At 39.3% G+C, this 27,838-nt stretch overlaps 1 protein-coding gene across 5 annotated transcripts; it reads right to left on the reverse strand.

Moving 5' to 3' along the window:
- CSN7 (COP9 signalosome subunit 7) lies at nucleotides 1-26,444 on the reverse strand. Of its 5 annotated transcripts, none has more exons than XM_067119493.1 (7): nucleotides 26,307-26,437; nucleotides 23,015-23,084; nucleotides 15,950-16,124; nucleotides 10,982-11,237; nucleotides 9,630-9,739; nucleotides 9,298-9,408; nucleotides 1-311 (listed from the first exon to the last, which is right to left on the reverse strand). In XM_067119493.1, exons 2-7 carry the CDS (start codon nucleotides 23,044-23,046, stop codon nucleotides 165-167), a joined length of 831 nt encoding a protein of 276 aa, XP_066975594.1. In that variant the 5' UTR covers nucleotides 23,047-23,084; nucleotides 26,307-26,437; the 3' UTR covers nucleotides 1-164. The 5 variants fall into 5 exon arrangements, with proteins under 5 accessions (XP_066975594.1, XP_066975595.1, XP_066975596.1 ...); XM_067119494.1 differs by having other exon boundaries at nucleotides 26,290-26,309; XM_067119496.1 differs by lacking the exon at nucleotides 1-311 and adding an exon at nucleotides 7,475-7,779 and having other exon boundaries at nucleotides 26,307-26,444.
- Between the last annotated feature and the right edge of the window lie 1,394 nt (nucleotides 26,445-27,838).

A 27,838-nucleotide genomic window follows, 5' to 3' on the forward strand; every position in this document is an offset into this window, starting at 1 on the left:
TTAGGCAACTGAATAAAACTTAATCTTATGCATTTATAAATATCAATACATAATCATTTGTGTTGTTATAGTACTAGCAACTGACTTTGATACAATATCACTTGTAAAGGGAATAAGTCTTGTAGAAACTCCACAAAAAATAACATAATCTGTTCGAAGGGAAATTAAGAGCTTTTGGGCCAAAACTTGGAAGATGAGGGACGGATTCCTTTCTTGGCTGAACGTTTCTTGTCATGGTCACGAGAATCTGTGGACAGTGCTTCATCACCTTCTTGAGCTTGAGTTTTGAGAGATGCTTTAATGTTCAACACCTGAAATACAAACACATATTAGAATTTGATCAGTGAGTAGTATTTACAGTCTTATTAGTATGTACCATAATATTGTAAGGTTAAGTAGAAACTTTTCAAATGCATAAAACTTTCAAAACTAGATCATAACAATCAGTTTTCAGTTAGTGGCAAGTAGTAGCTCAACTGCCTGTATACCAAATGACTAAAATCCTAATAACATTACATTTAGGCCCCTCTGGAAGAAATGATTGAGAAACTGTCCATGGCAGGTAACCATGTGCACACCAAACTCAGGTTGTGTTAAAACCTTGTCTGTGGTAAAATACATTGTTTCAGGTTACTGCTTTAGAGCTGAAATAATTTTCTTTTATCAGTTGGTGTACAATTTTGTTTTCATGATAAAATGTTGATTTTGATCTTGCTTTGAAGCCAAATACTTGTACTAAGATTTTAGTACATTTACAAATGAGAAAAAAAAAATTACTTACATAGAATGAAATGCTGCATTAGCTGAGAACAAACTTCTTTACTGCTTACTGTTCAAAAATCTGTTCAAAAATATTTTTTAAAAACCTAAGAGATTTATGAATGCTTTTGCACAACAATAAAAAATGAGAGAAAAATTTCCTTTCTGATATACTGTATACATAAATATTTCTATTTATGCCAGTTAAATATCTGACTAAGAAAATAAGTGCAAAAAATTGTTCTGTACTGATCTCATAATTCTCTTTGACAGAAAGACCAGTGATCAAGGGAGGTTGATGAAGCACTGCCATGCTTTGTCTGCCTCCTCTCCCTATCTCTAGGTCAGTGGGAATGTCAGAAAAAGGCCAAGAAGATTGTCCTTTTCAGGAAGGCTAAAAAGTTTTCTTGCGGCCATCTCCTTTCTGTTGGGAGTAATGGTAATCTTAGACCCCTTCTGTGGGGCAGTTGATTGTAAGCAGTGCAAGTGGATTGGTGATTAAGTACACTTAAGACCAATCTGTTGTATAGGTCTGCTCATGCATTGTTCCTAGTAAGCTAAACCTTCTTTACTAAGGGTCACCTACACCCTTCTCTTCAGAGGAGGACCAAAACTCAATTCTGTTAATTCAGCGATGTTGGGAAGAGTACACACTTCCTTGGAGTACAGGCTGTCATATTTCCCCATAGCTATTTCAATACATCCTGACACAGTGTTGAAGCATGCAGAGCCTAGGGCTGACTTGGCTAATGCACTGCTTGGGGCAGGAAGTATGCATTCTGGCTTGCCTCAGTCGAGTAGCAGGGCCACCCTGGCCAGTTTGGCTCCTGTTTGAGGGTACAAGAGCAGTTAGGGTAGTCTTGTTTGATAACCAACAGTTGCTTCAGACTATTCCTCACTGTCTGTATTTGTTCTAAGTACTTGTCACGATCCCTTGAGCAGAAGCAAGGTCAAGCCACTATCCTGCAAGTTTAAGCTACTATGTCTCCCTCTACTTTGGTAGAGGATCTGACTCGTGCTGTCTTGGAATCTACTATACCTGATGGTCATTTGTCCATGAAACCCATAAAGGCCAAGCAGAGAGGCATTTTTACAAGATCACTGAGCTCAAGAGCACATTAACAGCCAGTGTCTTCCATCAAGTACATCTTGGTTCAACCAGTGTCTTCCATCAAGTAGTTATTGGTTTTCACCCTTAAGTCTTACACTCCTTTCAATTCTCCTGGTCCTGTGGATCAGAAAATTCTGTATCCTCCAGTTACTCTACTAGATTCTTCCCCCACCTATGACATGTCCAGGAGAATGCCCAAACCTGCCCCCCTATAAGTGAACTTGTCTGTCTGTAGGCTGACGAACAACTTAGGGTGGAGTGGCTTTGTGCAGAACACACACTCAGGTTGGAGTGGTTTGTGCAAAATGCACACTCTTCTTTCCTAAAGCAGGAGCCATAGAGTCTGTTGCCTTGGCTTTGTTCCAGGCTACATCATGGTTAGACTTACGGCCCAACAACGATGACAAACTGCCTTTTTCCAGTGTAGGAAAAGGCAAAGTTCAGAAGATTGTTGGTGCCAAGAGGAAGGAAACAATCTCCAAACTTACGGACTAACCTGGTCTTGAAAAGGAGTTATGGTGTTAGTTGCCTCTTTTCAAGACAGGATCATCTAAATTTTTAGTTCTATCAACACAGTAGAGAAGGCAACAGAAGACAGTCATCCGATCCATCACCTCTGATCAAGTTCTTTGCCTGAATGTTCAGGATGGAAGCCGTACATTCATTGGTAGCTTGTAAAAGAGTGAGAAATGCTTTTGTTAGATCAGAAAGACACCTATCCATTAGGACTCATGGAAGTAGTGTGCCTCCTTTGTCTATAACAAGACAGTACCAATTCAAAGCACTTTGCTTCAGACTGCTCCACAGATGTTTACATTGATACTGCATTGGACACACATGTTCAGGATCCATCTGTTACGGCATCTCGGTGATCAGCTGATCCTGGTATCTTCCAAGATGCAGTTCCTCCACATTTCTCTCTTCTTCCAATCTGGGGATTGTGATTAACTGGAGAAAGTCTGATCTCCCACCCTGACTGCAGACTTAGTACCTGGGAAAGTTGAACAACAGTAGTGGTGAGAGTCCATCTCACAGACACTTGGACTGACAGACTGGGAAGTATCAGTGCAGTTCCTGTCCCAACAGGAACAACCAACTCAGCTTTGGTAAACCCTTCTTGGTCACTTGTCATCAGTGGAGAAATACCCCTTGGGAGGTATCCATATGCATTCACTCTACTGGTCCCTGAAGCAACACTTCGCCTTCTGCTATCAATCCTCCAATAGTCCCTGTTCTGCTGAACATGGAAGTGATGGAGGATCTTGCTTGGTGGTTAAAAGACAGGAACCTCCTTGTGTGAGTTCCACTGAACTCTTCCCAAGTCCAGATGATTCTGGTCTTGGAAACACCAAAGGTGAAGTGGGGCACACACACACACCTGAGTGGTTCATTCATCTTAGGGGTGTGGACAAGAGACAGTTTTCACCTGTACACCAATGTTCTCAAAGATAGAAGCAGCACTTCTGGCACAGGAAGCAACAATTCAGTTGAAGAGCAACAATGTAAACATGGTGTCACATTAACAAGCAAAGGATTATGCACTGCCTCCCTCCCCCTCTACAGGTTGGTGATACAGGTGCATGAATACAGTAGTTCACCACACTGTACAGCTGTCAGCCAGGTACAGCCGAGGCTGTTGGAATGTGTTGAGTTATCAACTTGATTGCCCAGGCAGGTTGTAAGGACAGTGGTCCCTGAACATGCAAGTAGCAGAGCTGTTCAAGATTTGGGAGTCTAGTACACACAGCTTAAGAGGAAGCTTCTAATGTTCCGCTCACTGCTGGGCTGAGTTGGAAGGAGCCTTCCAACATCCTAGGAACAACCTTGACTCATGCTTTTCCATCATTCTGCCTGATCCTTTAAGTTAACCTAGCAGTGGTCCCTCCTGGTCTCAGAATAACCCTGGTGGCTCCTTGTTGGCCAAAAGCCAGGTGGCATCCAGATCTCCTGGGCCTTATTGTTGAGGCATGAAGAGAACTACCACTATGGTCCACAATGCTTCACCACCCACACCTGCTACTGTCAGCCCATGTAGTCATTAGCACTCTTGGCTGGTGACTGTTCAGCATCTACAAAAGAGAAACTTTTCTTACAGGGTTCATGACTCCCAAAAAGTGTGCCATCGCCAGTGACTGGTGTTGTCAGAGGAGTATCTCCGTGATCAGAGCCACTACTCAGCATAATGCGGAATTTCTAATCTACTTCCATACAGATTAGTTTCTCTGTTTCTGAGGTTAAGGACCCGTTCTCAGGTCTTCCAGCTTAGGGCATAGACCCCTTCCATGGTGGAGGGTTCCAAGCTCTTGAAGAGCTTTGAACACTTGGCCACCCTGTGAATTCAGAACTATGGAGTGGAATGTGACTCATTGTCTTTACAGTCTCCCAGGTGCTGTACAAGCCCCCAAGGAAGGCTATAGACAAGCGATGTTATGCAAAAGACTTTCCCTGTTAGCCTTAAAATCAGCTAAGAATAGAAGGCATGGTCTCTTCTACAAGTCTGGGAAGGATGGAAGATAACACTAGTTATAACTTGTCCCCAAATTTGTAGCAAAAACTCAAGTCAGTCAGTTCCTAACAATAGATAAGATTCTTCATGAGCCCCTTCATTTGAGACTGCAGATGAATGATGATCAAGATACGAAGCTGTTGTGTCCTTTACGAGTTATGCTGTACTACCTATACAAAACTCAACACATATGCCAGTGTTGCTAACTGATTGTTACAGTACTATCAGGCACAAGGAGTATCCTAGAACACTTGTCTTGCCTTGGCTTCAGGAAATCAAGATGGCATACTAGTTTTTGGGTGAAGGAGCTAAGCTGACTGTACACCCTGGATAAGGGATCACAAAGCTCCACTCATTGCATTCAGGAAGAACTTCTCAGTATCACAGGTACTGAGGGCAGTTGTTTGGCATCACCAAACCACCTTTACCTCATTCTATCAGTATGGTATCACCCATATGTCCTTGGATATGTTACTTAAGATATGTGATGGCTGATCACTACATTTTGTAATTGCCCAAGCTCTGCTTGGACAGAATAGCAACTTGCCCAAAATTTATGAAGGTGAAAATTTGGATGAAAGACTGATTGGTATTTTACGCTTATCTTCTGGCCAACAGCCATATTCTTGCTGGCGGGGACAGATACAAGTTAGTTACACAACAAAACTTACAATCTCTGGCTTTGGTTAGTCCGGCAGAGGTGACTCACTCCATCCTTCACGTAATGAGGGTCAGAGCATATGTCTGGGATTCCATGACATAATACTACCTTTTGAGCTGGTCTAACCCTCTCATATCAGAAACCTAAATTCTTTTTTCTCTTAGAGTGAGGTTACAAACAAATCATACTCTGGCATAGGGCCCTGTCATCCTTGACATCTCATATGCCAGGATGTACAGGTGGTTATAGGTTTCCTTCCCTTGCTCATATACAGTATGTGTTGGGAAGGATATTTCCAGGTGGGAAATACACATTAGCTTTAGGACATCATCTACCTAAGGAGCAAGTCTCCATATAAAAGACAAAGGTTTGTATTCCCACAGGAACAAATCACAAATTTTGAAGATAAAATATACAAAGGTGAAGTTTTTTTATAATCCCACCTTTTAACCAACTACATTTGTCCATTTCCAGAGAAAAGTGTAACACTTTAAACAATGGGTGGGTACCCCTACCCTCACTTATCTAATAGTTAACTACCTTATTAACAAGCTTCAAGAACTGTACCAGTTACTGTATTGCCAAAGGTATACATAAAACTTCAGGCTCAGGAATGGCTTTTTTATCTTTCTGTTCGCCACAAATCAGTAAAGTTTTGTTGGATTCCAGGGCACACTGGTCTAGAAGGGAACGAACTGGCTGATAGTAAAGCAAAGGATGCTGCAAGATGTGATTTCTTAACTAATAAGGTGCCATATTTGGATATGTGTCCAGTTATCAGATGATACATTCGTACAAAATGGCAGCAGAGATGGACTTACCCCATTTTATCCACAAATAGGAAGTACAGAAACATTAGGAAAAGTATCAATTTTTGGAGTTCGGGTTTTAATCGTAACAAGATTTGAGATCATCCTAACACGGCTTAGGATTGGCCATACCTGCCTCACCCATAGCTATATTTTAGAGGAAGCCAGTGCCCCAGTTTGTGATCACTGTGGTGGTCAGCTATCCGTTGAGCACATGCTGGTACACTGTCCTAAATTTAATCGCCTTAGGGCGAAGTACTTACTAACTGGGGAGACTATTTTAGAAATTTTAAATGATGTTGAGGTAGATAACCTTATGGGTTATCTGAAAGAATCCAGCTATTTTAATGAGATATGATCTTGGTATATTTAATAAAGATTTTAGTCATATTTATTTTATATACTAAGTGTATATTTTTAATATAAAAGTTTAATATATATTTATATTTTTTCGGTTCTATCCAATATCATTCTTCATTTTTTACGTTTGTATTTTAACACTGAATTTTACAAGTATGTCATCATTCACATATCAATCATATCATCATTAATTTATATATTTCACCTTCATTACGGTGCTGAATAATTCCTGATGGGTTCCGGCACTTGGTCTTCAAGACCTAAATTTCATAATCAATCGATCAATCAATCACAACTGAGAGAGTAACAGCATCAGGCAGGATAAAGTACAAGATGATTGATGGACTAATAGCAAAGCGTATTCAATCAGTTAACAACAAAATGCAGTATATCTGCTTTGACCCCAGCTTTGGTACTTGGTAGAAGCATAGCCACTCTTCATGGAATAGGAACTGATTCTGATGAGGTGACTTCAAAATGTTGAGATTCTTGGCTGAGGTCATGGAAATATACTAATGAAAACCTAGCAGAGAGGTGTTCAGAGGTCAAAAAATAAATGAGGTGGTTGTGGTTGGCACATGAGGAAAGAGGGGTTAGTTGGGATTCCACGGTAAGAAAATGGCAAGGATGCCAAACAGTGGTAAGGTCCACAAGATCCAGGAGAGAGGGAATGCTGTAGTCCAGAGCCTGAGCTACGTAGAAATTCAAGCAAAAAATGCATGATAGAAATTAATGAAAAAACTTTTCAGAAATTGGATAAAATTTGTAAAAAAAGAAAAAGGATGAAAGTTCCTGCAGCTATAAATTATTTACATGGTTAAATAACCCTTAGCACTTCTATTCTTACTGTAGATAAAGCTCCATGCACTTGCCTGTTTTAAATATATACCTAGTACAAGACAGAACTCCACTGTTGTATCTTTTGGAATTCTTGAAAATCCAAAATATAATCCTTTTGGTCATGACCAAGATGTTATAAGTTACTGATGACTGAATTTAGTAATAGGCTTTGATAATCCTGGAGTACTGAAGCACAGATATAGGCATGTCTACTATTACCTTAAAATTGACTGAATCAGAAGAGATATATTAAAATTCTCGGTGAATGTTGGGTTTAGTTAATGTTAAAATTAGTTATTAGCTTTTAAAATTCATAATAATCAAGGGCCCAAAACCTTCCTTACATCTGGGCCAACTAATCATGAAACTTTAAAATTCCAAGCATCATTTGTAGTTTCAGGACGAAGGACTTTGTTGAAAAGCAAATAAACTGCTATTAAAAACTTTATTATAATGTACTAGCGCCAAACAGTTCTTTGCCTCAGTGAGGTGGTTAATCTGAAGCTTTTGACACCCTGCCCCTTTCTTTCAACTTATTACTTCACCCTCCTGTTTGTGCAATGAGCTGACCTTAATAAACTGTTTATTAGGAGGGCAGTGTTAAGTCATTGCTGTATTTCCCTGACGACCCTCTCCCTTATACTCTACTTCCCCCATGAGAGAGGTAGAAGTCAGCAAGCGCCTTTTGAGCCAATGCATTATCAACAGCAACTTCCTTCAACCTCTCCGCTTTCTGTGGAATGCATGAATGAATTAAGCAGCAATTATTAGGAATGGAAAGGTAATGTTTTCAGTGTTTCTTCACAGGCAAAAGCCATACTGTAAAAGGTTCTCTCTAGTAGGAACTCCATAACCTAGAAAGGTCTCTACTCCTTGGAGTTTGATTTTGCAATTTTTTAATACCTTAAACTAGAGATGACTCAGCCTCCTTAAGTTCGCACACCAACGCCTAATGTATATCATTCACTTTACACAAAGTACAAACTAAAAGTACATGGTAAAGGCATGCTACATAATTTCTATACTGCACCTTGCTTTTGTGCTTAAATTAACAAAGTATTTTTCTTAGATGAAGTTTAACCCTTATGGCCCAGGGTAGGGAAGAAATATATTTGTCCTGGACTAGGAGCTAATACCCACAAAGCTAACTGATGTTTTGGGTAGGGGCATGATAGTAAACAAACACACACCAGAAAGCCAATATGGCAGTATGGAAATGAACAGCACCATGAAATTGCACTTTTTGTCAAATTTTGGTAACTTGCTTTTGTTTGTTTCAACTTCCAGGAAGGGGCAGAATTATTCTATTACATTTCCTTGATTTCATTCACACTTTCTGTGCAAGCTCTTTTTATGGATAGAGTGGAAATTCTTATTGTAGAAGCTGGGTGCTTATGATACCTACAGAAATGGTAAATGCCAGAAAAAAAAAATATGATAGAAAGAGAGACTGCATTGCATTATGAAATTCAGGCTTAAAAGCCAAGCAATGGAGGTAGCTAGGCCATTAAGTGAAAGACAGAAAGTCAGTTTGTCTGATAAATGAAACAATGAACATAACCAAGGGGAACCGACTACAGTGAAACATGAGTTAGCTTTGTACGTACATATCAACTCCTAAGTTTGTTTCCTGGGCTTTATGGGAAGTTTGCACCCAGTATGGAGATACATTAATAATTAAAAATGTTACTTATTCAGTGTGCTGTAGGTGCTACTGGTTCTTTGCAGTGTCTTTTAGGCCTAGGGCTGCAATGCTTTGTATTTTTCATCCACCTCACTGTTCCAATTTTTACCTCATTTAATGTGACAGTATTCATTTATAATGACAGAAGTTTGCAAAGGGCTTACGAATCCGTGTCTGGGTCATAAGGGTTACCTTGGATATGTTACTATACATCTTGAGTTTGTTTTACAATATAAACGTACTCCACATCTGACATATAAGCCTGGCCTGATAAGCTACATTTTACACTCAGCCTGGTTGTGTTTTATGACATGCAATTACCTCCTCACCTGATTGCACAATCTAGCATATCAGATTGATAAATGTATTATGACCTAGTATGGCAACAAACCTAATTTTAAACGTCTGGTCTGTTAAATGACAAAAAAAAAAATCTTTTTCTAATAGCAACAAAACCTATAAGCCTCTTGACTCTAGGTCTAACTATGACCAGTGGGACACTTGTAATCTTTTTTTTTTTTTTAGAAGTCCTAGGTTTTTACTAAAAAGAATATAATTATACTTTACCTCAGTCTCTAGTGAATTCCTGTGCTTAAGATGAGCATCTTTATCTGAATTAGCCCTTGTAATGAGCTGGTCTATGTTTGAAAGCATGGTATCACATGTATCACACCAAGACTGTGAGGGGAAAATGTAAAATATTAAAAGATGTCTTTGAATTTCATAAAAGACAATATAATTTATCATTTATTAAAACTATATCAGTATGCAACTAATGGCTACAATTGTGAAAATACAAGCCATGACAAGCTGCACTTATTTCAGGTCAGTTATCCTCATGATAGCACAATTCTTGAAGATGCAGTGAATTTTACAAAAAAAAAAAAAACTATACTGACCTGTAAAGTATTTATTATATTTGGCAAATCTTCAGGCTTGATATCACGACCAATTGCATAGTCTAGCTCAAGAATACCATTCTTCTGATCAAGTTTTCCATGAACAATATCTGAAAATAGTTATCACTGTAATCTAAAGAAGATTTGGTCATTAATAAACTGACAGTTTCCTGCAAGAAATAGAAACCACAAGATAAAAAATATATAAATAAATAAAACACAGAATGTTTATATTATACAAACTATTCTAGAAATACCTTACTACAAGTCTAAGAAGATATACTGTACCAAGTCCTGTACTGCCAACTGGAAACAAGAAAATTGGAAATAATGACAAGACCCAACCCCATCTTCTACAGGTTTTAACGCAGGAAAAACCTATTTTCGGTAGTCGCTGTTGAGTCCCTCCAAGGTGACCACACTGATATCAACTGCAATTAAGGCTGATCCACTATAGGATACAATACTCATGAACACCTACCCCCCCTCTAAACTTGTATCCACCGTTTCTTAAATACTTAAAGCAAATTCAAATACTGAAAAGTGAGATCAGGTCCATAAAATGCATATGTTGTATAAGCTATCATTTTATGAACATAGCATAAATGTGACAGGGAGGCATCATTCCCACGTTCAAGCAATTTATATGGAAAAAATATTAATAAGTTGTGCTAAACACAAAAACAAACCATTTAAAATAGAACAGAATGAGAACAACAAATATCAATGCCATTTCAAGATTCTCTTATGAATGGCATAAAGAATTTGTTCGTCAATGAGATGTGATAAAAGAGCAAGAAAATGTTAAGAAGCTGGGCAACTGAGGAGGATGAGATCAAAGGGATCCTTCCTGCTAGATGAAAGCACTGTAACTGGGAGCCAAATGACCACTACAAACCCTAATTTACCTTGTACTTAGCATTTCTCTTCTTTCTGCATTTCCTATTATCATCTATAATTTCTTTCAAATGAACACCACATTCTTTGGAAGTTTTAACTGCAAGTCAATGGGCCCTATAGACTTGTTCTACATGAATAGGGTTTATCTTCTGAATAAAAATAACAATACCTTTTACCTCAGCTTACAATGAGCAAATCAAAGTACACTACATAATTAGTACTCCTGTAGAGATAAGCCACCCCTGGCATCCCATGAAAGTTTCACTCAAATTGTGAATAATGTAATGAATTTCACTGCCTTTGGCAAATGTAAACTCATAAAATACTAGGGTTTGTCATTATGTGCAAAAGCATCTTATGACAAATCAACAACACATCAACAAATGCATGAGATATTACTATAAGGCAATTTAACATACAGATTTACCAGCCATATGGTAAAGATAACATACCTGTGTACATAGCTTCAATTATTAAATCTTCTAATTCCCTGTTAGATGTGAGACCTAGTTGATTTCCAAGTGTTACTAATGGAATTCGTTTCTGGCCCGTTGCCATGGAAACTATCGTTAGATGCCTTAACTTGGTTAACATTGCTGAGGTTAGTGGTGGAAACTTCGCTGATTCTTTAACATAGTCTCCGTATACCCCATAAGCAAACAGCTGAAGCAAGTCATAATATCCAGCATGCTGAGGGTCATTCTTTAACTGAAAAAAGATCATTAATGGCATCAATATACTTCAGCAAAATAAAAATTTTTCTAAATACCTGAAAGACCTGCAAATTAAAAAATGACATTTTTATAATAAAATAAAGTTTTATATATACAGTACTTACCCAGTAATTACTTAGCTAAGAGTTTCTCTTGCCTTGGCAGTTAAAATTAAAAAATTCGCAGGTTAGCACTTCAGCTTAGTGCAGGTGACTGGTCTCGCCCACTGACGAGAGTATCAGGAACTACTCGGCAAATACTCATCATTATGTTTATGCTTTATGTCCATGCGCGGGGGTAGGGAGGGCTCTGTCCGTAATTACTGGGTAAATATATATAAAACTTTATTATAAAAATGTCATTTTTATATAATTAACTTACCCAGTAATTACTTAGCTGAATCTATATTGACAAGTGGTGGGGATTCACGGACAAATTCTGTTCCCAATCATTAATTCATGTAATAATTCGAGATACTAGGTAAGTTGCCAGCACTGGATACAATGCTTGTAGTTCCTTGTTAGTTGAGAGAGCCTGCAGCAGAGAACTGCCTCTGGTTGTTGCTCAACTTAACCTGTAGCAGCGTGGCAGTAAAGCCAGGGGCGCCTCTACTTAAGTGGGAGCTTTGTATCCAAGGAGTAATCCGATGGCTAGCAAAGCAACAGTGGGTGAAAGTTATGCAGCTCAAGGAGTTATCCGATAGCTAGCAAAACTTTAAAAAGTGCCCTTGCCCTGGGCACAGCCAATATAAACACACTTGCACTGAAATAAAGACCACAACCCATTCAATGACAGTGATAGGTGCTCCAGGTATACTGTAACTCCCGGCTCTCACAGGTCTCGGCACCTTACTACAAGGTGAGTAGATAATAGGAGAAAATCCTATGCTTCCTTCTGCAATGCCATGCCGGTTACTAATAATGATCGCAAGGTACTACAAGAATCTAACAGTTTTAACTTTCTTTGAAAAGCGAGGAGTGAAGATCAATTGCACTTCCAGAAGGTCGACTGTAGAATGGACATTAGTGGCATACAGTGCCTGAAAGCTAATGAGGTAGAAGCTGTTTTGACATCCTTAGCTTCCCTTAAAAGGAGGAAAATGCTCTCCTACCTCTGAGAATGTATCAGAAAAGGTCGGTTGTAGACTGGACGTCAGGGGCACACAATGCCTGAAAGCTAATGAGATAAGAGATTGTACTGATGTATCCAGCTTTCACTAAAAGTAGGCTAATAGCTCTCCAGAAACTAAGAATGGCCTCAGAAAACAAGTCCAATCACAAGAGAGGACCACATATTCTTAGACGGCGGGTGCTAGAACACTGAAGGTCATGAAAAACCCCCCGTGCTTCCAATCCTGCTCAGGTCATGCCGTAAAACTCCAACAGAAAGAGAGCTGCTAACTCTTCCCCAGAGACAAGGACGTGGGAGAGTTGGCGCCTGACATCCAGAAGCTAGCACCAGGCGCTGGATGAACTGAGGTGCGAGGCTGCGGGTGGGGCCTAAAGAGATGGTCATCAGCTAACTAACTGGTCGGGAGCTGGTAGGCGCTCCTTGAAGCTTGGGGTAGAGCTGGCACCTATCTGTAGCTTGAGCCAGGCAAGGTGGGAGTCAGGTGAGGAAAAAAAAAAAAAACGCTCAGGCTGATGGGTGCTCCTGGGAGCCCAGAGCACAATCCCCGGCTGCCAAAGCCGTTCTCTCTTCCATTAAGTTCTTGAGAGACAGAGAGAACGGATCCAGGTCATGGAAGGGTCCTCGTTCTCAGTTAAAAATTACCAGGGTAAACGAGCAACTGGCGTTAGTGAGTCAGATGTAGCTCGATACCCCCGTCTGCATCTCTCAAATGTCTTAGTAGCACCTCTAATAAAACATCTCCTTCCTGATAAACACCTGGACAGCACAACGCCTGTCCATGCAAGAGCGTACCACCCTTGATGGTGTCTCTTCAAGTGAGACTGTTTGAGAAGTTACAAAAGGTGAAAGGCTTCTGGGAGAGTACACCAATCAATTGCAGGAAGCCAGGAACCATAAATTACAATTCAGAACGGGGCTACGAGGGATGTCGTAACATTCTGACGAGTCTGAAAAGGCCAGCTTTTCCTTGACCATATCGAACGGTGGAAGAGTGTAGAGTCCAAGTTAGCACGAACTTGCAGAATGGTTTCCATTAAGGACTGTTGTCTAGTCTACAGGAATACCGTAGTCTAGGAAAGAGCGAGGGTTGAGAAGGACTGAAGCCTTATGTGAAAGGCTTTCAGCTTTATGGCATAGTGTGAAGGTTCCATTCTCCTGGGGACACATCCCAGAAATTCCCAGATCCCTGAGCAGGCTCCCTCAACTAGAACAAGGAGTGAGAAGCAGTCTAAAACTAGTCTCGTGAGAAAGGACTTCCTTCGAAAGATTGAATTCGGACAGACCCCACCGTTGGTCCAACTGAAAATTCCAGTCTTGGCTAAAATAGTTTTAATTCTGATCGTTCAAATCATGAGTCCTAAAACTTTTGGAACATCCAATGTCAGTATTAAAAATAAAAAAAAAAAAAAAATCATAAAATATAGTAAAAATCCAGTTGGCAATAGAAACCATAGTTACGTATATTTCTTAAAATCCTCAGTAAGTAGTGGTAAAATACAATCTTGTATCAACTCGACACAATTTACATAAAGTAAAATCTAGGATCCAAAATTTACATTTATGTCTATTCTTCAGGTAACTGTAACATACAACCCATAACATTTTGACAACAGCAGTTCACCTCTCAAATGATTTTCAAGAATAAAATTGATATAATTTTCATGGATATGGCTCCTCACAATGTCTGGCACATCTTATCATCTTCTTCAGAGCTCTACCAACATTTTAGCAGTACTGTACAGCCACTTTAATCTGGTACAATTTGTTACATTTTCAAAAACGTTATAATACTCACTGTATAAAGCTAGTGGTATTTATTCACACTAAAATCAAATTTTAAATAACTGACTGATATGCAACATCTCCAGGTATGGTTTTACTAGTCACTGAAAACTATAGAAAATTATACAGTAAAATTACAGGCAGTCCCCGGTTAATGGCAGGGATTCTGTTCCCGGCTGAGCGCTGTTAACTGAAAATCACTGACAACCAAAAATCGCTGATAATCAAGGTAATAAATGGCGTTTACAACATCGTAAGCACCAATAAACCACTTATCACCACCATTAACTGCTTATCGGCACCAATAAACCACTTACCAACGCCAAAAGTTGCTTACCGTCGCTGAAAATCTGGTTAACAACAATGTTAGCCAAGCACCGTAAACCGGAGTGCCATTAACCGACGCCGCTGATAAGAGAGGACAGCCTGTACTCTAATAAATTTTACACTAAAATCAAAAACTTAGTCACTGAAAACTATAGAAAATTATACAGTAAAATTACAGGCAGTCCCCGGTTAATGGCAGGGATTCTGTTCCGCTGAGCGCTGTTAACTGAAAATCACTGACAACCGAAAATCGCTGATAATCAAGGTAATAAAAAGCACCAATAAACCACTTATCACCACCATTAACTGCTTATCGGCGCCAATAAACCATTAAAAGTCGCTTACCGTCGCTGAAAATCTGGTTAACAACAATGTTAGCCAAGCACCGTAAACCGGAATGCCATTAACCGACGCCTGATAAGAGAGGACAGCCTGTACTCTAATAAATTTTACAGGCAAAGATTTTTTGGCATATTTCAAATTTAAAATAAAAAAGCTTCTCCCAATGAAAATGACCCATAACATGGTACTGTGTAATTTGTTATTCAGACTGTCAAGCTAAAACTGCATCCATTCCAAGATGTCACAATGGAAAACACTGGGGTGTTTGGCACTTTTTGCAAGAATGGGTTAGGCAAGTGAAAAAATGAGACATTTGGCTTTGTTCCTACAAGTAAATTGACAAATACAAGGAATAGGTATAAAATCAGATTTTCCTACAAACACGAAGAGGATGAAGTTGGAAAGCATGTAATATAAAACTGAAACTCACAAATATGGCTGCTATGGGAAAGTTTTGTTGTCAAGTATATTGTACTCAACTTGATATATACAGTACATGTTCCCAATACTGTACTGTAGAGTGTTTTTCCTCATTACATCTTATTGATATAAAACAAAAATGAAATAATTTTGTATAACTATTTTTCTTACAAGCAAGCTATACTGGTGACACTGCATCAAAAAGACAATAATCCCAAGATACTGCACACACCATTTAAGAGCTGTACAGTACTATGTAGTTTCTGGCTTAGTAATTAACACTTATGGCAGGGTTTCTTTGAAGGGGCAAGGCAAGTTCACTAATAACTTATCACACTGTACTTGTCAATATGATTACAATATTGAAGAAGGCTCATGCATACCAAATATAAACATGAATAAAAAGCTGGGCATTGAGAATTGACTGGAACCCTCAAAATATCATTTCTTTTTGGCTATGTATAATGTTATGTCAAATATGGGAAAAATGAGTCACATTATTAAACTAAGTGTAACTTCCCAAACTGCTTGTAAAAATCTATCCTGTGTCCTGACATGTCTTTAGTTTGTAGCCTATTGCACACATATACAGCTGTGGTAAATGTTCCTAAATAATTCCTTCATCTGTATGGCACTGGCAATAATTACTATAATGATAGTCTATAATACTAAACCTATAAACTACTCTACTCACGCATAACTTACTTCTTGTATATTGGGCATATCTAGGAGTTCTCCAAAGACGTACACTTCAGGAGCTTCTAAAACTTGCTTCACAAGTTGCACTGCTCCTGCTCCCTTTGCCTGCTTGGCAAGAAGTATGTACTGCTCAGCAGGATTACTTTGAGATGATTTATCACCCATGTTTTTCATGTTAAGGCTGAAAAGGAAAATAAAGGGTAACATGCCTCATTTAACATTCTAAGTCTCAACTTCATGCAATTTCAGAAGTGACTAATTATAGAAATTAAGTTTCATGATAAAATTAAGTTTCATATATACTTACCAAGTACTTACACAGCTATACTTTTTCACTAGTGCGGCAGGTTACATTTTAAAAATTGAGGTAGTGCTTCTATTGTTTCTGTGTAGGTGATTACTCTGCTCACTATCGGTGAACAATAGGAACATCAAAGCAGAAAAGTCACTTCTTTTGTGCCCTTATGTCCATGATAGGGGAGGAGGGAGGGCTCCGAGCTGTAATTGCTTGGCAAGTATATATGAGACTTAATTTTATCATGAAAATAACACTTCCATATAAGCAACTTAACAAGGAATTACACAGCTGAATCCCATATTGACAGGAGGTGGGATCCATGGACATATTCTACCAAAAACATTCAGTCATGAAAATGAATTTGAAATAAACAAATTGCTAACACTGAAACAATGCTTGTTGTTTCCTTAACTGGTAAGAGGGCTAATGCAAGTAATTACTGCCTCTGGTCGGTGCTCATCTTGACCTGTAGTGATGCAGCGGAGTAGCCGGGGGCCATCTCTACTTTTAAGTGGGGGCTTTGGAGTAAAGAACAGTCCCGATTGCCTACAAAGCATAAGAACAGTTGTCCTTGCACTGGACACAGTACCAAACAACAAAAAACCAGAAAATGCTGTCACCTAAACTGCAATACAGGCAGTCCCAATTTATCGGCGGGGTTCCGTTTCTGAGGGTGTGATGATAACCGAAAATCGCGGCTAACTGAAAATCGGCAATTTTGGCGCCTTTTTGGTGATTTTTGGGGTTATCGGCGCCGAAAAGTGCCGATTTTCGGTTATCAGCGCCTCTGTTAGGTATGTATCGGTGCCAATGCCCAATTATTGGCGCCAGTAAGCGGAAATCGGCGACTTTCGGCGACGAAAATTGCCGATTTTCGTTGCTGGACAAGCCCCATAAAACCGGATCGCTGTTAACCGAGCCCACCATTAACCGGGGACTACCTGTAAAATTAAAAACCTTCACCCAACCACTAAAGACTGGTGGGCACTCCAGGTCCAAAGTAACCCCTAGTCTCCCAGTGACTCAACAGCCTACCTCAAGGCAAAAAGACCAAGGATAAAAGAGGAATGCTTCCTATGCCTCTTCCCCCAATACCATGCCAGTCACTGATAAAGGACCCAAGGTACTGCAATTTTCAAAAACTGTCTCTATTTCTTTCAAATTGTGCACTGCGAAAATGGACACACTTTCAGGAAGTCGACAGAAGGATTGCTGAGAGTGACACATTATGCCTGAAAGCATACGAGATGGCGACTGCTCTCATCTCATGTGCTCTCACGTTAAAGGTAGGCAGGACGTCCTCCTGGATTTGTAAGTGAGATTCTGCAATAAAACTCCTAACAAAAAATGACAAAGCATTTTTAGATAGGGGTCGAGAGGGATTCTTGACAGGGAACCCGAGACTACTGGAAGGGCCTCTGATTCTCTTGGTTCTGTCTATGTAATACTGAAGGGCCCTAACAGGGCAAAGGACCCTTTCCTCTTCTTCTGGATTGAGGATGTCCGTAAGGTTCTTAATGGTGAACGAGCATGGCCAGGGGTTGGATGACATCTCGTTCTTAGCCAAGAAACCTAGTGTGAAAGTAGAGGCTGCATCTCCCTGGGTGAAACCAATTTTCTTGTCTATAGCCTGTGGTTCACTAACTCGCTTGGCAGTACCCAAGGCTAAGGAAGAGAGTCTTCTTTGTCAAGTTCTTGAGGGACGTGGAACAGAGAGGCTCAAAAGTGGGGCCCATTAACCACTTGAGAACTAAATCCAAATTCCAAGATACCGAGTCAATTCTCTTCTGCTTGGAAGTCTAGAAGGACTTAACGAGATCACTAAGATCTTGGTTAGGGGCAGGAGGTAGAAGAGGAGAGCCCCTTGGCGGTCCTCATGAACAGGAGGAAGTCCACTATGTAAGCTACAATGGTTTAAGCAGACGAGATGTTATTACTGCTACACCATTATCGGAAGACTGCCCACTTAGACTGGTAGGCATGGCAAGAAGACTGACGTCTACATCTTGCAATAGTCTCCACAGCTGATTTTGAAAATCCCTTTGCTCTGACAAGTCACTGGACAGTCTGAAGCCTGTCAGAGCTAGAGAGGATAGCCCTCGATGGTATCTCCAAATGTGTGGCTGTTTGAGTAGACGTGGATCTTGTGGGAGCAGTCTCGAAAAGTCCACTAAGAGTCTCAGGAGGTCTGGGAACCACACCTTGAGGGGCCAAAACAGAGCTATCAGGGTCATTGTTACATTGTGATGGTACTGAAACTTGTTGAGCACTCACTACCCTTACCATGTTGAATGGCGGGAAGGTGTAAAGATTAAGATTTGACAAATTTAAAAGCATGGTGTCTGTCACCCATGCCTAAGGATCCAGGACCAGAGAACGAAAAGAGATGAAGGCGATGATTTTTTGAGGTGGCAAATAGGTCCAAAGTAGGTCTGCCCCAAAGTTCCACAGGTTGTTGCAGACCATGGAGTTCAAGGTCCATTCTGTGGGTAGTATTTGTCTGCAACGACTCAGCTCATTTGCCAATAAGTTCATTTTCCCCTGGATGAAAAGGGTGACTAGCTTCGCCCGATTCTGGTCCACCCAAATGAGTTCCTTCGTGGCTTCACACAGGGAGAAGGAGTGGGTTCCACCTTGTTTCTTTATACATATAAGAAAGAGCCATGGTGTTGTCCGAGTGCTCCATTACGGTTTTGTCATGACCATTTCCGCAAAGGACATTGGACCCAAATGAATGGCAGTCAATTCCTTTACGTTGACATGCAAATTCTGTTGTTCTGGAAACCATGTCCCGAAAGCTTCAAAGCTCCCCAGAAGTGCTCCCAACCTAGACCTCAAGCGTCTGAAAAGATGTCTAGGTCGGTGATCACAGGGCGTAGCAACTTTCCCTCCAAAAGTCTTTCTTTGGATGTCCACCATCGCAGGTCTGACTTTATCTCAGGTGTTGTGGGGAACACCACAGAGTCCGGTTGCGTTTTCCTGTCCCAACTTGCTCTTAGGAAGAACTGACCAGCTCTCATATGCAGTCTGCCTAATTTCAAAAACTGCTAGATGGAGGCGAGGGTTCCTAATAGATCCATCCATCGATTCGTCGAGCAAGACAGGAGCAAGAAAAAACTGTGCACTGTCTGTAGGCAAAACTCGATTCTCTTGGGAGACGGAAAAGCCCAAAAACTCAGAGTTGATCTTCATCCCCCAATAGAGAATCTCCTGAGTCAGAGTCATCTGTGACTTCTGTAGGTTTATCAAAGTCAATTTTTTAAAGTAAATTGTATTTTTTTCCCTAACTATACAAACCTGAGGTTCTTTACATTATGGAATTACTCACGGCAAAGCTGGAAACAGCCGTTAAACTCTTGAACAAGGTAGTTAGGCAGTACAGGCAGTCCCCAGTTAGTGGCGGGGTTCCGTTCCCAGTGGCGTGACAATAACCGAAAATTGCCGCTAACTGAAAATCAGCGATAACAGCATTGATCCCTAGTATCGGTGCCAGTAACAGTGATCAGCGCTGCCAATAACCGGTTATCAGCGACAAAAATCTGGTTATCGTCGTAACTAGACAAGCGCCGTAAAACTGGATCGCCGGTAACCAAGGCTGCCAATAACCGGGGATTGCCTGTAACTACCATCTGGTAGGTGGGAATACCCACCTGCCTGGATGTAAACATTCCAGTTTGCCTTTCAACCCAGGTTTCAGATTGAGGGGTGGCGTGAGGTGGGCATAAAAATGTAATGTAAAGGACCTCACGTTTGTATAGTTAGGAAAATACAATTTACTTTAAAAAACTGTGATTTGTTCCTACATGATATACAAACCATCAGTCCTTTACATAAGGAAGACTCACTGGTTGCATGGAGGAATCTGAGTGAGTTTTTTTAACTGACTAGAGTTCTGCACACCTGAGTTACTCCTCCTGGTAGAAAGAGTGAGGAGTATCGTGCCTCCAACATATTGATAGGAATATGGGAACTGTGAGATCAAATGTCAGACATCTGGACCTTTTCGAATGAGTGAGGAATTGTAACTCATACAAAAACAGGCTGAGAAGAATCTAAAGAGTTGGAGGCAGTAAGGTCCCTTATTGCCAGGGTCTCCTTCCTCCCCTTGCTAGAGGAAGGAGCAGGATTGCTTCTATGATTCTAGAGAGAAAAATACAAAGGGTGCTTGATGTGTAGGCTTACCACATCAGATGCCAGTTCCAGCAAGTGTCGGTTTGAGTCTCATTCTCAGCCCGAAGGAAGAGAAGAAGTACGATGAGGAAGGAGGAGGAGGAGAGGCCAGTCACTCTCGGCATCCTTCTCACTTCCAAACCATACACCTTAGGTGAGATGCTACCTGTCCTCTTAAAGTAGCCAGGTAAGAAAACACAAATTGTTGAGCAGCCACCACAGGACCAAGGAAAAAAGGTTCCAAGGGCCTGTGGGCAAAGACCCAAAAGTAGAAGACATAAAAGTGGTCTAATGAGACCACATCTTGCTTCCAGACTGACAGGATCTTCTGGAATGCAAGGGATGGACCAGGCCATTGACTTCGTGAGCTCTCAGGCGGATTGTACAAGTGTCGTCATCACCAGCTGTAGAGTACATCCTTCCGATCACCTCACAAAGCCATAAGAAAGACATGTCCTTATCTTCTTTAATGGGAGAGTCAGTACTAGTGAAAAAGTCGACAACATCCAGGTTAGGGATGTCGAGCCTTGTCGGAAAGTACCGCAGCACCCTAACAGGACAAAGTAGCGATTGACCTGGGTCATTGATTACAAAGTCCAAAGAGGAGATGAAGATGAACTCGAACCTGGCAATAGATGCTAATGGATTCAGAGTCCGCTACGACCTATGAGATGGAACCGAGGCATTGCTCTCCATCCCCAGCAGGTCCATGACGATCGTCCATCCTCTACACCAAGGCTGGAGCGAGACGAGAGATGGTCATGAGAGGTAGATCTCTGTCTGACAACTCTCGCAAGGGCATGTGAGAAGCACAAGGCAGGAACCCTAAACAAGAGTCACATGCCACCCAGGGACCTGAGGCCCCTGGGACAGTAAATCTTGACTGAGGAGAAAAAGGCTATTTTCAGATGGAAGAGTAGGCTGGATAGGGCCGACGTCTTTCACAACTGAATCGGAGAGATGCAACCCTCAGCGAAGTAAACAAGGATGTCTTTGCTCTAAGTCCACTGTTGTGATGCAGTAACAATGCATTTTCAATTAGGTTTTCCAGTGCCCTCTGCTTTTGTAATGCCCATCTAACTGTTTCTCTTGGTACTGTCAAATACTGTATGGTGTTTCCTCAGGATCCATAAATATAATGTACAGTAGTACAGTATTGTACAACCTCTTCTTTTTGATATGGTGCATTCACAGAGTTGACTCAGCATCAAAAATGCCTCAGTTGTTTAATTTTCTTTCCACAAAAAGCATTACCTTACCCTGAGGCATTATAGCATTTGAAATGGAAAGACAAAAATATGGTGGGGCTGTTTCAAATATAAATACAAAATCCGGAGTCTTAAAAATCTTTAATTATACCACCTGAAACCTAAGGAATCAGAAGCCTACATACCATATCCCCATATTCTTAATATCTTGGTTGAAATCTCATGCACAGATTCAAAAACTACACCAGTATGCCAGTTAAAGTACAGCACATCATGAGATGTGAAAATCCATTGACTTTGAAATGAGTATTTTCAAATCTCCATAATCTAACAGATCCCTCAGTGATTATTTATGACAGAAATATTCCGTCCAATAATACACAGCTAAACATAAGTCAAATTCCAACAATACAAGATATGCTCATTAAATCTTTCAGGGTTCAAAGATATAAAATAACTGAATTTTCACTACAGTATTTACTTTGCTTTAAGAAGCTATGTACAGTACTCTAAATTTCTGTACAATGAAGAAAAACACAATACTCTACTGAATTTTTTCCTCTGAAACTACATCTACCAACTCATGACACAATGAAAGATGTGTAAGCAAATCTTTGCTCTTAATATAAAGTTATTTTCTTGCATATAATTTAGATGTACAAATGATTGGGTTAAAAATGAAAGGACAGTATGTAAAATACCGTACAATAAGAAAAAAAAAAATAACTAAACATTTAAAAACTGTCTTCCAGCTCACGAACCCCAGTTTCCTAATCCATGATTAGTGGTTGGGTATACTGTATGGTGAAACATACCCAAGCTGTAGTGGGTTTGGAGGTGGGGCAAAACTGCTTGCAAATTTATAAATGAATCTTTGAAGTGCAAATATGCTGCAAACCACTATATTCTAATGAATTCAGTACTTTAACTGCCTGGTATCCTTTTTCTGAGAGCAATAAACATAGAATACACAGACATATCCTTTATTAAACAAACAAAGGTGGAAGAACAGTACAGTACTTGGATATTAACGAGTAACGAATAATGCAAGTTACTGTGCTTACAAAATCAGCAGAGACTAAACATTACAGTGCTACAAAGTATGTAAACATTACTGGACATTAATGTAAACCTGATTCCTAAGCCTGGTAGTCAATCAAGGAAAATTTCAGTGGCTACACTTGACAATCTACAAACCAAACCAACAAAAAAGTTCATTACTTGCACTTGCAATTACAAATGGGTAAATGGTACTAATTAAAAATGTTATTGACCACAACATTCAAACTTTACACTTCGAGTAAATAAGAAAGACAAGTGAGAACTTGAGTATAGCTGGGAAACATACTGTAGGTCTTATAACAGCAAAACAGATGCAACATAAAAAACACATACTTGTCACTTGCCGTCATGTTGGCGCCACTCATGATGGTGATTTAGTGATGTGATGGACCTGATGACTCGCCTAATGAAAAACAAAATACTGCCTTTGAGCTCATGAAAAATAATGATTTTGAACTGTGTTGTAATGTTCACAAATCTTTCAACCTTTTGCGTGCCTGATTGGGCTTTCATATACATTACCGTCTCGAACCAGTTCACTATCAAAGGAAAGTACAACCAAATAAAAATACAACCAAGTATAAGTCTTAATAAAGGCAGTTGGCATATACACTATTAGTTTTTATTCTTTATTTATTAGAATTAAGTGTGTACTGTAGCTAGAAGAAATTAACAATGTTAGGCCTTTATTATAGTGTAATGCATTTATATACGGTATAATTCATTACTAGGATCATCTATTTATTGGACTTCTATTTACAGTATTTATGTAGTTAGCTAAATTATTCAACTGTTAAGTATGATAAACTGAATTACAGTATATAAAACAGTTTTCATTAAATTCATAAATAATTACTATTCTCATAAAAGTACAGCATAATAATTAATATTCTCATAAAAGTACAGCTTATGAATGACAGTGGGATGTAATTTCCTGAAAATTTAAAATTAAGCTGGGCAACAAAACTGTCTAAACAATTTACTACCTGTAAAATTAAAACCATGAACTTTGTACCATATCAGTGATAGAGAACATTTACTATCAATATAAATCCAGAAATTTTATCAAATCGTAAAGAACATGACAACCATGTAATGGACTGGGAACCCATTTAAGATACAGCTACTAAAAATATATTCAGTTCAACTTTAAAAAGATATTTCCTGATCTTGTTTACAGCCTGTTTCGTACATAACAAGTGAGGTTATTGTTTCCCGAGAAAATAAGGTAGAGTTCCACCTGTCTATATCTATTCTGAAATATAATATAATGCCATGAAGACCTATACTCTATATGCTGCTATTATAGCCTGGCTATAATAGCACTGAAACAAAGAACCAGGAGATATTAATATAAGAAAATGTTTAAATGCATGGGTGTGAAGACTTATGAGGTATTCACTGAATGCAAACCAAACCTAATAAATACATGCACTAACCAAGAGGGCAAAGTACAGGCAGTCCCCAGTTTACGACAGGTCAGGCTTACGACGTTCTGAAGTTACGACACTTTTCAAATATATTCATCAGAAATTATTTCCCGGTTTACGACGCGTGGTATGCCGATCTGACGGAAGAAGTATGGCTCCAAAACAGCAGAATAATAAAAATTTTGAGGTTTTTTTGATGAAAAATTCAATAAAAATGCAGTTTACATAGTTTTCAATACACCCAAAGCATTAAAAGTAAGGTTTTCTTAGGATTTTTGACGATTTTCGATGATTTTCGGTTTACGACGATTTTCAGTTTACAAAGTGGCAAAAAAAATGGAACCCTGGCGTAAACCAGGGACTGCCTGTATTGGTTAATAACTTATAAAGCAGCACACTGGTTAAAACATGAGGAAAGACCAGTGAATGCTTCTCCTCATCAATCCAACATTGGGATAGAAATTTAATTAGTTGGGTTATATAAAACATTGCAAACTTTTATTTCATTGAGATGAAAGTTAAATTTGACTATATAGATTAATGAAAACAGTAAGAATGTACCTTTAGAGTTAACTACAAAAATTAATTTTCAATTTCCTGTTAAAAGGCAAGCCTAATAATGAAGTAAACAATCTTGGATAAAAGAATTAAATACCTAGAAGAACTAAACAGCACTGTGCAATGAAACCTTATTAATATTAGATGTGGATAACCTGTAGAAACACAGTCATCCAAAATCCATCTTTTTTTTTTTATAGACTGAGGCCACCAGGACAGGCATCAAAATGCTGACCTCTGGGAGCAAAGCCAAAGAAAAGACAGAGAAAAGACCTCACAGGGAGCAAAAGACCTGTCTTTTGAAAGATGGAAGATCACAGGAACAGAGAAAATAGATGGAAGAGAATGCCAATAGTTGGCAGTAAAAGGAAAGACACCCAACCAAGAAGTTCAAGGATTGTACATCACCTGAGTTAGAGTCAGATATGATGTCCTTGCACATTCAATGGCCATCTGAGACTATTACCTTGGAAATTGAGTTTCCCTAAACTAGTAGTGTTGCTGATGAAGATGGTGGTGTTTATTGTCATTCAATTGTTATTAGCTTCATATCTACCCAACATGGATGGGGACCTGTTGGGAACATGAGGTGTTGGGTGGGGAGGGGGGGGGAAACACTGAGAGAAAGACCAGACTGCCATGTTATTGTTAAGGAATGGTTCCGAGCATGTGAGTCATTAGAGAACCATATGTTTCAGAAGGGATTTGCTAAGGAAACCTATTATAAAAGGAACTATACTAACCTAATGCACCCTATCGTAACCTAAACTAGTAGGCCATGTTACTTAATTGGGGGGAAGAGGCCCCGATGAAGGAAAAGCTCCCCTATAAGACTGCGCATGTGTGATAGTATATCAGGATGGCCAGCGTACTTCTGAGGTTAATTACAGGTTAACTACAGTCGACCGACATAAAACAATGGTAAATTCTTGATAGGCTAGGCAACCAAAATACTATAGGAAAAATCAATTTCCAAGTAAGCTACGCTACCCCATGTGAAGCTAGCCTATTGCTTAGTTCTAGGCTACCACAACATGACATCGCGCATCACAGAAATGCGCGCACAATCATCGCGCATTACAGAAATGTGCGCACAATCATCACAGAAATGCACAATCATCAAGATTACAGAAATGTGTGCAATCATCGCAAGATCACGCACAATCATCACTACTGCTAAATCATGAAGCATTACAGAAATGTGCGCACAATCACCACGCACTACTGCTAAACATGGCTTAATCTTCTAATCTTCCCTGGACCTCAAAACATAGTAGCCCATGATCAACAGCCTATCCCACAGGCTTCGCATTGAAGAAAAAGGGGGGTACGGAAGTCATCCCTAGGAATTAAGACTGACTGTCACAAAAACTCTAAAATGCTCAGAGGCAGTCAACAATTCCGTGACAAATTCCGGTTGTCCAAAACGACGCAAATGCATTGCTTTACACTATGCTTGCCTTGGGCCACAGGCCTACTGTTTCCCATTGCCTAGATCCTTCCGGAATTATGCTTTTTAGTGCTCGCAACATTACTTAAGATTGATGGTCACAGTTATTTCATTCTACTTTACTCTCGACCCAACGAGCAAATTAACAGGAGGAAATTAAACGTAAATACCTATTCTTCAAACTTACAAAAACAACGTAAAGATGAAACACTGGATCTTCTTAAGATATTAAATCAAAACTATTGGTCTCGGCCTCAAGAGAGCAGAGTGGAGGTCGTTACAGAGCTTAACTCTACTACTACTATTATTGGCCCAACCAAATTGCAATACTCAGGGAGTCTTTAACTAATTAGTAAACGCTGAATTTACTACGTGTTGCTTCTATGCTTTCTCATCAGCTTGTTACCATACCATTCAGTAACTGTGTATGGCCTTTTATTCTTTTTATATTTTCCTTCTCTTCTCCAATTTCTGTTATAGCAATATATAATGTCCCTTAAATCAACCCAGCTACCACTTAGATAAAGAAATATTTTTTTTTTGTTTAACTTACTGTAGCTATTTCATTTCAGTGTTATAATAAAGTATGTTAAAAGCAAGAAATTACTAATGAACTCACTCTGTAGAGTATAAAGCTTTTCTGTCTGGTGTTCAGTTCAGTAAAGTTTCTTAATTTTGCATCCTATTGTGCGCAATAACAATGTAATTTCGTATTTCACAGATGTTTAATATATTTCACATAGAATGTACCTAATGTTAATGCACTGTCAGCAAAATCTGTAAATAATGGATTAAAACTAAAATTAAATAAGGAAGTTTCAGAGGAATGCGATAGTCAGTGTTCGGCTTTATGAGAATAGCTGACAACCAAACATAATAATAATAGCAGGACGTTAGATGTGGATTATTCAGTGCCACTTTTAAGATGATACTAATATACTTCTCATCATGAAAACTAGAAAAAGGTAAAAATACGGAGGAATTTATTTTAAACTTCATGAACGATTATGAAGGGGGATCACATTTGTACAGGAATCTACATTTGGGAAAGAGAGCAGCAGTTCAACGTAATAGATTATGAACTAGTCAACGAGGTCTTTAAAAACAATGAAGCGAGATTGAAGGAATATATTATGAGGTAAGAAAAGACCCTATAAAGCAGATGTATGGACTGAGTAGCAGAAACTGATATCACAATGAAACAATTAGCGGAGGAGAAATTATGAAAAATATGCAAGAGGAAGATGCCGGAGAAAGAAAAGGTACTGGAACAACACTCGTGAACGATGATTAAGGGAAACTGAAAAAGATAGAAAAGAATGAATTAGAAGGAAAAGAAATGAAAACGGCAGAGTAGTAAAAATGAATATGATCACAAGGAAGTAGAAGTGCAAGAACATTTGGAAAAATAATTATAAAATCAAATTTTTTTCACAAAAAATGTAATGCATCTTTGTAATGAATAAGGAATCAAACTCAGTGACGGAGAACAGAAAGGAAAAATGATTCAGATACTGTAAAACCATGTATAGCAAACACGAAAATAAGATGGATTTAGCAGGGAGAGAAATGAATGATAAGACATTAAGAATCTACAGAAAATATAAAGAAAACACTAGAGAAGAAATCTGGTATTATAACACTGAAAAAACAATGCTGATCAGTAGTGATAAACTAGGCATACTAGAGTTAAATGACAGGAATAGGCTAAAAGGGGAA

This window comes from Macrobrachium rosenbergii, chromosome 17 (genome assembly GCF_040412425.1).
Source record: "Macrobrachium rosenbergii isolate ZJJX-2024 chromosome 17, ASM4041242v1, whole genome shotgun sequence".
In the NCBI taxonomy this organism is placed as follows: Eukaryota; Metazoa; Arthropoda; class Malacostraca; order Decapoda; family Palaemonidae; genus Macrobrachium; species Macrobrachium rosenbergii.

Bases quoted from the DNA above. Each gene is read 5' to 3' on its own strand.
- CSN7 (XM_067119493.1), bottom strand. From the start codon at position 23,046: ATGAGTGGCGCCAACATGACGGCAAGTGACAA. The intron at 9,409-9,629 runs GTCAGTATAGTT...TTCCCCTCACAG, and splicing joins ATATAATAAATACTTTACAG to TCTTGGTGTGATACATGTGA. The intron at 312-9,297 runs GTAAAGTATAAT...TTTGTATTTCAG, and splicing joins GGAATTCACTAGAGACTGAG to GTGTTGAACATTAAAGCATC.